Source organism: Rhinoderma darwinii, chromosome 3 (assembly GCF_050947455.1).
Source record: "Rhinoderma darwinii isolate aRhiDar2 chromosome 3, aRhiDar2.hap1, whole genome shotgun sequence".
NCBI classification, from domain to species: Eukaryota; Metazoa; Chordata; class Amphibia; order Anura; family Rhinodermatidae; genus Rhinoderma; species Rhinoderma darwinii.
The window spans coordinates 302,363,625-302,374,209 of NC_134689.1; the positions used below are offsets into that span (position 1 = coordinate 302,363,625).

Here is a 10,585-nt window from a genome sequence, read left to right on the forward strand (position 1 = left end):
AAAAATACTTTCCTCTCCTTATTCCTGTAGCCCCCTCTGCTCCCGAGCACAACCGCAGACAATGCCCTGACTGTCGGGGCTGGTGTCAGGATATTGTCTGCAGAAAGTGTAGAGGATTAAAAGATGCAGGAATGAGGAGAAATGATTATCCGCAGAGTCTACTCTGGGGTAGGTATTTGGAGTCTGGTCTTGGTCTGCATTTGGTCTGTATTTAGGGGGTCTGGTCTGGTTAAGGGTACTGTATTCTGGGGTCTCTGTTTAGGGGGTCTGGTCTGGGGTCTTTATTTGTTTAGGTGGTCTAGTCTAGAGTCTGCATTTTTGTTGTCTAGTCAGGGGGTCTGGTGTCAGTATTTGTTATGGGGCTCATTTCTGGGGTGAGTAGTAGTTTAAGGGGTCTGGAATCTGTGTTTAGGGGTTTTGGCCTGGGGTCTATAATTTGAGGGGCGTGTGTGTTCCCACCCCTTCTGCTAACCTCGCGTTAATGGCGCAAATGGCACAAAAGTCTAATTATTTTTGCGCAAATTACGACTTTTGTGACGTTTGACCCTTTTCTATGCCAGAAGAGGAGTGTAATAAATTCCCACTAAGAGCAGAAACTCCATCAGTCTGGCTGTCTATGCATTATCTCTCTAACTATTATCTATCTCTTTATAGATGCAATGTAGTTATGTCCATGTAAAAGTGTGGAGCAGCCCCTCTTTGGTGAAGTTAACACTATTGCTTTGGTTGCATTATATTTATGTTTATTTGACTTGCTTTCCTATATAAGTCTAGATCCTGGAGTAGGACTGGTGCTATATTATTTATATATGTGCTTGTGATGGTTGTATTAGGCCCCATGCACACGACCGTGCCCATAATTACGGACCGTGATTACGCTCACGGCCGGCCGCGGACTGCCACGGACATCCACCTGCATTTGCGGGCCATGTTCCCATTCTAAAGTATCGGAGCATTGTCCATAAAAAGCAAAAATAGAACATGTCCTATCTTTTGTGGAGCCTTTCTAAGGCACGGACACCTTCCCGGAAATATACGGGAAGGTGTCTGTGGGCAACAGAAGTGAATGGGTCCGTACTTAAGGACCGTAATTAGGGTCCGTATTTACGGATGAATTATATGGTCGTGTGCATGGGGCCTTACTGTGTAATGTGTTCCTAATTACAGGCAATGGTGACTCACTTTGCCTTTTGAATGTGGTATTGGAAGAAACAGCCTAGACACCATCTTGTAGTGTATTTTATACGCCAACATCGGTTATGTTATTTATACCACACGGTAAACCGCGTAAATTTAGGATGCAGAAAAGAGTGGCGAATTGCTGGGTTTTTTTCTATTCCCGCCAAAAAAAGTTAACAAGAGTTAATCAATAAATTATGTACCCCAAAATTGTGCTATTAAAAAATACAACTTGCCCAGCAAAAAAATAAGTTGATGCAAAAATAAAAACTTTATAGCTCTTTAAAAGAGACGATGGAAAAACATAAAAAATAGCTCAGTCATTTAGGCCTAAAATACGCTGCTCACTAAGGGGTTAATATTTACAATAATATTCAATTCAATCTTTTCAGCTATTTGTGGTTTGTACCCATCACATTCATCACCACAACTTCTCCCCAAGAACAATTCTGGTTAAAACAACATGCAGGTAAGGAGACGTCTGTTGTACATGTAAAGCAGGGATTACTCTATGTGTATTGCTGTACATATTTCTCAGGAATATATGGATATATTTAACGCAGCTCTTGACATTCTATTACAAGAAATAAAAAAGTGATAAATCCATTTCTAAGGAATGCAAAAATATTGTTCCTTATCATTTGTACAATATTATTTTGTGTAATGACTATCTTGTTCGCTCACCTGTGCGTGCTCCAGACTTCTCCTTCCTTTGGAGCTACTGTCACATAAATCAGGGCCCTCCCATCAGTTCACTGTTAAGAGACATGTCTAATTGGCTATGCTTGGAGATCTGGGTTGTCTAAGGCTGGGTTCCCACATAGCGTAAACGGTGAAGAATTTACGAACAGAACCATCATTTGAACAATCATTGAACTGTATGGGGAGGAACGAGATACTTCGTCCCCACAAAATTGGCATCATTCTGGGCAGCACATCCCTGGTTATCACTGGGAGACATGCTGTTCACAACTAGGATTTTCAGGACAACATGATTGACAGGACTCGCTTGTCAACTGATTGTTGGGCCCTTTTCCACGGGCCGAATATCACAAACGAGTGTTACGTTCCCCAAATCATCAGCCCATGTAAAAAGGGCCCTGAAGGGGTATTCGCAGAATCGACAATTATCATCCCCTCTATCACCCCATCTATTGCCGCTTTATTCAAAGTCTATGGGAAAAATATGAGTACAGTGCTTGACTGTTTCCGTCAATCCCATAGACAATGAATGGAGCGGCGCGCTGCTCCTCCTCACTGCGGAGGGTGCACTGAAGAGGATCTGGGGATTAAATTTCCCGTTCTCACGATCGGTTGGGGTCCCAGCTATCAGACAATCGTCGCCTATCCTGTGGAATGGTGATAATTGTCCATTCTGGGAATACCCCTTTAAGTATAATGTAGTGTAAATGTGCGATGACCGCTTTAATTACAGACACCATTAGGTGCACTTTCCTTCTTTTACTGTATCACTCTTTATCTAACAGATTATACAGTTGCCGATGCACATATATAATACATATATAGTACATCCAACAGTATGCCCAGTCTCTGAACAGGTGAACAGTATTAGTTTCTTCGAGGTCCCTATACTTATATTCACAATAGTGAACCGCTTGACTTGGGGATGCTGCGATGGCCACACACACGCCACTACTGTGGACCGCACTTACGCTCTCACGATCTCCTGACCCATACTGCTTCCTCATGGATCGGCTCGGTGCTCTTACTTGCGCTATTTTCTGCTCAGCACGCCGCTTTTTCCACTCACAGCCCACAAGCCTTCACAAATCTTGCCAAACTGCTCCTTCAGGAACTAGGTTCCCTCCTGTCATAAGGTGCCCTCTATTACTACATAAGAGTATGTTCACATGCTGCAGATTTGTTGCAGCAATTTCTGAAAATCCATTCCATATCTGTGAATGGGGTTATTTATGCAGCATGTGCATGGATTTCTGCAAAATCATTCAGATGTATGGAACAGGAGCAGAAATTTCTGCAACAAATCTGTCGCATGTGAACATACTCTGAAGTTCTATTTAGACTTATACCCTGCCAAGAGTGTGTGCTGATGCAAGAGATGCTGTATTAGTCCACCAAGCCTACATTTACTGTCATCTACTGAGTAATATGATTTAATGTGAAATATAATACTTCTTTTAAACATTTTGTTCATTACAGACATACATGATCCATTTAAATTAACTGGTCAAGGAAACACCTGGTTGCTTGCAAACATCAATGTGACTGGATATTATAGGGTTAACTATGATGATGGAAACTGGGACAGACTGCTTCAGCAGCTGAACACTAACCTTTTAGTAAGTTTTGGTTATTGGTCTTTCTGGAACTTTATGAAACAAATCAAAATGTGAAAAGCATGGAAGCTAATAGACTCTATTGACACCATGCTGGTGGTGTTCGTTTATATAGCCCCAACACATGCAACTGTATGCTATGTATAACTTGCCCATTGGCTCCCATTGTAAAAAAAAAACGAAAAAAAAGTATACCATGCAAATACATAGCTCCCAACTTTAAAGTATTGCAAAGAGGGACAACCGATGTGGCACGAGTAGCACGTCCATATATTTTCCTATTAAGCTGCGCCTCTAACCCCATTCAATTCCCGCCCAAACATACCCGGTTCAGCCCACACAGTATCATGCTCCCATAGTGCCTCCCCACAGTATAATGCCACTATAGCTTCCCCCCACATAGTATAATACCCCCATAGTGCCTCCCACATTGTATAATGCCAAATAGCTACCCCCGCACAGTATAATGCACCCATACAGTATAAAACCACACAGATGCTCCAATAAAGTATAATGCCCCATAGTGCCACAATGCCAACTGCATAGTGCCCACATAGATGGCGCCAGTGCCCACATACCACCACAGTGCCCCCTGATGTCACTGTTCATATATGGATAGTGAGGCCAGGGGCTTCTCCAGGAGCGGAATCCCTGGCCAGAGCGTGCGGCAATGATCTGGCCGGGGATTCCTCTCCAGGAGGAGCCACGGACATCACTGTCCATATATGGATAGTGATGCCAGGGGCTTCTCCAGGAGCTGAATCCCCAGCCAGAGTGTCGCGATGCACTGGCCGGGGATTCTGCTCCAGGAGGAGCCCCAGACATCACTGTCCATATATGGACAGTGATGTTAGGGGCTTTAAGATGTTGGAATAACCGGCCAGAGTGTCAGAAACATTCTGGCCGGGGATTGTGCTTCTGGAGGAGCCACTGATGTCACTGTCCATATATGGACAGTGACGTCAATTGCTTTTCCAAGACTGGAGTCCACAGCCAGAGAGCTTGCACTGCTCTGGCCCGGGACTCCATAGTTGAATGCTGATGTGGGGAGCTGACTGTTCCCTGCTTCAGCATTGGATTCAACAGTATCTGCGTCCTAAGGTACAGTTGAAACCGGGACATACTACCAGCCACCCAGGATAGCGGGACACCGCCCAGAATCTGGAACTGTCCCGCTGAATCCAGGACGGTTAGGAGGTGTGACCATGCAGTTTTTTGGGGAGGCCCTTTGTATTGAAAAGCATAGTCAACTACACTCAAACCCCTAAATTAATCGGACACCAGATCAGACCCCTAAAATTAATTTAGACCCTGGACTAGACCCCAAAATTACTTCAGATTCCAGATTAGACCCCTATATCCAGACTTCAGATCAGATCCCTGAATTAATACAGACCCCAGAGCCAAAATTAATTCAGACCCCAGACTAGACCCCTAATTTATTTCAGATCCCAGACCCCTAAATTTATTTGAGACCTTGGACACAGACTCCCAAATTAATTCTGAACCCAAACCCCTAAATTAAATCAGACCACAGCTAAGACCCCAAAATTAATTCAGACCTCAGACCAGAACCCAAAATATATTCAGACCCCAGCCTAGACGCCGTAATTAATTCAGGCCCCAGACCAGACCCCTAAATTAGGCCCAGATTAGACCCCCAAAAATCTGATTTAAGATTGTACTACAATAAAAAATATTTCAAAGAAGATAATTTTTTCCTCAGCACATCCGCAAAATATGGTTCAAAAAAAGAGCTTCATTTAGTCATCTTTAAAAAGTCCATAGAGGACAGAGGTAAGCTGTGTCACAGCTTACGCGTTTCGAACAGAATAGCATACATAACAGATTCGATATATGTGTTTTAGAATCACAGTTAGCCAATCCTGACACATTCAATTAAAAGCAGTTGTACACACCATTCTTGAAAAGAAACAGATCTCACATATGACAGAATCACACAATATATGAATGTGCATCTAGAAACCTACAATGAGCTTACCTTTCAAAAAATATACAAAAAGAGTATTTTATGTTCTAATAGCATAAAGCAAAACAAACAAAATATGTCCTGAAAAATATCCTCAAATGGAGAATGTGTCAGACTTTTTAAAGATGACTAAATAAAGCTCTTGTTTATACCATATTTTGCGGATGTGCTGAGGAAAAATGTCTCTTCATTGAAATATCTAATTTCTTGCCTGCCTACAAGCCCCCTTCCAACTGCACTCCATTGAGAAACTACAGATCTCAGAATGAATACTGGGTGAGCACACCTGTGGCTTTTTTGCTGCTGTTTTTTTCTCCTTCTTACAATAAATAATCTCAAGTATTAATTTACCTCTCTTCACTTCCGGCTTTTCTTCTTGTCAGGAGACACAACGTCCTGATGCTGCCCAGTAATTCACTTATAAAAATGCCTCTGCCACGGATAATGTCACCGATTTGCCACAGATCTTGCCTTTTGCATTGCAAAAAGTAAAATTTGTAGTCAAAATCCGCAGCATGCCCTGAATTCTGAGCTGATTTTTTCACTATGTGTGGATGGGGTTTCCATTTCATTGTCCTGAATCTGCACTGAAAATTTGCAAGAAATCCACAATGTTACAGACGTTACCCTAAGACTCAGTCATTTCAAAGTGAAAGTGACTGAAAAATGAAAGGGACACTAAATAGTAAAAGATGTCCGTTATCTAAAATTAGTATAAAATACCTGGACTGCTTCCTTATGCCCGATTCCAGCAACGTTTATTTGATGTTTCTAGGTGTCTACGTTCCCCCCGCAATCAGCCCCTTAATTTCAGCAGTTGATATGATAATTTATTAATAAGTTCACAACTGGGCGGTCCAAACCATCCAACATCAATAGGGCGTAAAACGTATGGCTTTTTTTTTTTACTTTCTCCTGCTCCCGCACTGCTATTACTGATTGGTAATAACATATTTCCACCTTCTTTACTGGGTATCTGGTTGTCTCTGCCAGCTGGGAACTCGCCCTACAGCTCCACAATTTCAGTGCAGCCAATATTCTAGAGCACCAAAAAATGGCAAACCAAAAGGTCATTAAGAGGTTAAAGTAAACTGATTATAATTAATTCAAAATAATCTTTATTGTAATAAAATAATCCTAGCGCTGTGAACATTTCTTACCTAAAGTATAACTAAGCTTGATATATTACATTTAGCCTTGGTTAAAGACACATAAAGGGGAAGACTATAACTGTACATTACAGTAGTTTATGACCAAACTAAACAGTGTAATAAAGCATAGTCAACTGGTGGTTAGTACGTGGGAATAATATGTACAGCAGTTACTGCTATGTGGTTACTAGTGGGCACTTCTTCATTACTTTTCGAATGGTAGAAAAATGTACAGCCTAATGTTATTGTAGATTTACTCAAACTCATTTTGTTTTGCAGGTCATTCCGGTTATCAACCGAGCTCAGATCATCGATGACGCATTTAATTTAGCCAGGTAAGAATAAATATCTCAGAATATTACAAATTATATTCTACTGGTTCTCAATTATTGCATGTACACCCTGTATTTTGTCTTGAATATTATGTGCAACATTTTGGAAAAAAACAATGTATAAAATAACAGTTTGGAATTAATGTTTCTTTAAAAAATATTTACTATTTTCTATGTTTAGTTGCACTTACATACCATGCTTCAGATTTTATTAAATACATCGTTGTCAATATATGTTGTGATTTTGTACTTTGGATCACAAAAGGTAGACTCGAAGTCTAATAGGATAATGTTAGAGGGGGCAATAGCATTCACTGAATGTCCCCTCGGGGTGGGGGGAGACAGGGGAGAGGCAAGGTGTATGCGTACTGGTGCATCCCTCAGCTGACTGGCAGGCTCCGCACCATTTTACTGTAAAATATTCTGCCTATGCCCACAATGCTACGTTGATCAAATTCCACTCCTTCTACTTCATTTAGTTACTTATAAATCAATTATGATAAAAATTAAATGTACAATCTTTACAACTTTGTGAGGCTCTGTTCACATTGGCGTCCATGGGTTTCATCTTTACAGGTCTTCTTTTTTCCCGTGCAAAATAGCGCAACAGACTATATATACTATTAGGGACAACAGAAACCTGATGCAACTGAACCATGATGCCAGTCACAACAGACCCTAACTTGATTTACTTATTTTGCAAAATGTACAGTACCACAAACAGTCAAGTGTCTCATATTTCTTATAGTTTATAAACTGAGTTTTTAATAATGTATTAATTCTGTCATTGATTGCATTTCAGAGCGGAGATAATAACCACTGCTAGAGCACTGGAAACAACTAAATTCCTCTACAATGAGGTGGAGTACATGCCTTGGCAGGCAGCAATCACCAGTCTCAGTTACTTTACACAGATGTTTGATCGCACGGACGTGAATGGACCAATGAAGGTAATACACCGGGACTTTAGATTTCTCTTTCTTATTTACTTATGACCATACCTACCAACTTTCAAAGATTGAAAAGAGGAACTATGCATGCAGTGCCGTGGCAATTTTTTAAAACATTATGCCACGCCTCTGACTCTACCTAATCCCTGTCCATGCACACCCAGTTCCCTTTGGTACCCACACAGTATCATGCCCTCAAAGTGCCCCCAAACAGTATTATGCCCCAGTAATGCCCCCACACAGTACTATGCCCCAGTAATGCCCCAACACAGTATTATGCCCTCATAGTGCCCACAAACAGTATCATGCCCTAGCAGTTTCCCAAGTATTACGTCCTATTGTGCCCCCACACAGCATCCTGCCTTCATAGTGCCATCGCACAATTTAGTGCCCCCACACGGTATAATGCATAGTGCCCCCTCACACAGTAGAATGCCCCGTACTGCCCCCACACAGTATAATACCCCACAGTGCCATCCCCATACAGAGTATAATGCCCCTATAGTACCTACATATATATATATATATATATATATTTATTTTTATTTTTTTTATTTTTTTTATTGTTATTATTTTTAAATTTCTTTTTTATGTTACTAACCACACAAAATTAAATTTTTAAACATATTCCAGTTTTCACACTAACCACTAGAGCAGTCACAATAGGCTTTTTAGGGTGGACCTTAGTGGTATACAGCCCTCTGCTTGTGTGTCGCGGCAAAGATGGTATAAAGCAGAAGATTTGTTTGCAAACAGGGCAATGTAAGTTGCACTGCTTGCGTGTACTCAAGTGAAAGCTATTACCTGTACCCGCCACTGCTTACATGACTCTTGCACACCACAGGGAGGTTCCAGGACTAAAGACTCAGGCCCAATGATAGTGCCGTTGTAAACATACAGCTTCCTCTCGTCACACGACTCTGCAGTAGCTCTTTTTCTCAGTAACGCAGCCCAGGTTCCTCCTCTTCAAACTGAACACAGCGTCAGGATTTGGCGTAGCCATGGTGCGGTTATGGCGCTGCATGAAATTTAGCAAAGATGACGTCTGGGCCATACATCCCGGTGCTAAGAAATTTAGCCACCAGCGAGCCAACCATCATCTCACCTGTACATATAAACGTAACCTTACAGTGCAACAAACATCAGTACAATATAACTGTATGATGCACTGGGAAACTGGAAAATAAATCTTAGTTGGTGGAATTAATACGTTTACAGCGATACCAAATTAATATAGGATTTTTATATATTTTACCACTTTTACAAAGAAAAAACGAATTGCTTAAAACAAAATTTGTTTTGTGTCTCCATATCCTGAGACCTATAACTTTTTTAATTTTAACTGAACTTGAGGGATTGTTGTTTTGTGGGATGAGCTGTAGTTTTTATTGGTAACAATTTCGGCACATGCAACCTTTTGTTCACTTTTTTCCCATTTTTTTGTGGGAGGCGTTGTGACCAAAAAACAGCAATTCTGGTATGCTTTATTTTATTATTTTTCCTTTACGGTGTTCACCACATGGATCACATAATGTTATATGGTAATAGTTTAGACTTTTGGCGATATCAATTACGTTTTTTTTTTATTTCTTTATTGGAAAAGGGGGGTTTTATAAATTTTATTTAAGTGTTTTTCCCTTTTTTTTAGTCCCCTCAGGGATAATGAAAAAGTGATCATTGGATGGCTTGCACAATATACTGCAATACTGTTAAACATGTGTATTCCAGTATGTTGTGTTTTCTTCAGTGCACAGTTTGCCATATGTATGCACGACTGGAGCCGGAGCTCCAGAGTGAATACGTCTGTGGAAGATGTGAGCATGTTGTTCGCATGGAAGCTCGCATTAGAGATCTGGAGGATCAAAATGCAACACTGAGGGCGATAGACAATCTTGAGTGGAGAATGCTGCTGACTGAACAAGCAATTAGTAGGGTAGAACTGGAGGGTGAAGACATGGGTCAGCAGGATCAGGCAAGTAGCTGGGTTAATGTAGTTAGGGGCCGTAGAAAGGGGTCAAAGAAAAGGAAGGCCAATCCTGTTTCTGATATTCCAAGCAAAATTGTCAAGTTGGGTGATGATGTGAGGGTGTCGGTTTCAGAAATGGTAGCCCTAGTGGATACTGATCTCCCTAACAGCTGGGAGAACAGCCCAGCTAGTAGTTGGCGGGATGGAAAAGCAGGTAAGGCAAGACGATTACTAGTTGTAGGGGATTCTATTATCAGGAAGACGGATAGAATAATTTGTTGTCAAGACCGCCTCAACCGAATGGTTTGCGGTCTCCCTGGTGCCAGGGTTCGGCATGTGGTGGAACGGGTGGATAAATTACTGGGAGGGGCCATGTAGGTACCAACGACAGAATAAATAGTAGGTGGAGGAGCCTTCAGAATAATTTTAAAGAACTGGGCTGCAAGCTAAAGGGAAGGACCTCCAAGATTGCATTTTCAAGATTACTGCCTGTGCCATGCGCATCACAGGAAAGATGGCTTAAGTCTTGGTGTGGAGGAGTAGGCTTTGGGTTCCTAGAGCACTGGGCTGACTTTTCATTGGGGTACAAACTGTATTCTGCAGATGATTTGCACCTAAATGGAAGGGGGTCCGCTGTGCTGGGGGAGAGAATTCTAGCTGGCGTGGCGGAGTATTTAAATTAGGCTTGAGGAGGGAGGT

General features: G+C 41.5%; 1 protein-coding gene across 1 annotated transcript; it reads left to right on the forward strand.

The window, feature by feature from the left end:
• Positions 1–131: 131 nt before the first annotated feature.
• Positions 132–9,583, forward strand: LOC142750454 (aminopeptidase N-like). The gene is made up of 5 exons (XM_075859456.1): positions 132–168; positions 3,361–3,500; positions 6,918–6,973; positions 7,773–7,920; positions 9,569–9,583. The coding sequence occupies exons 1-5, from the start codon at positions 132–134 to the stop codon at positions 9,581–9,583; spliced, it is 396 nt and encodes a 131-aa protein (XP_075715571.1).
• Positions 9,584–10,585: the final 1,002 nt, after the last annotated feature.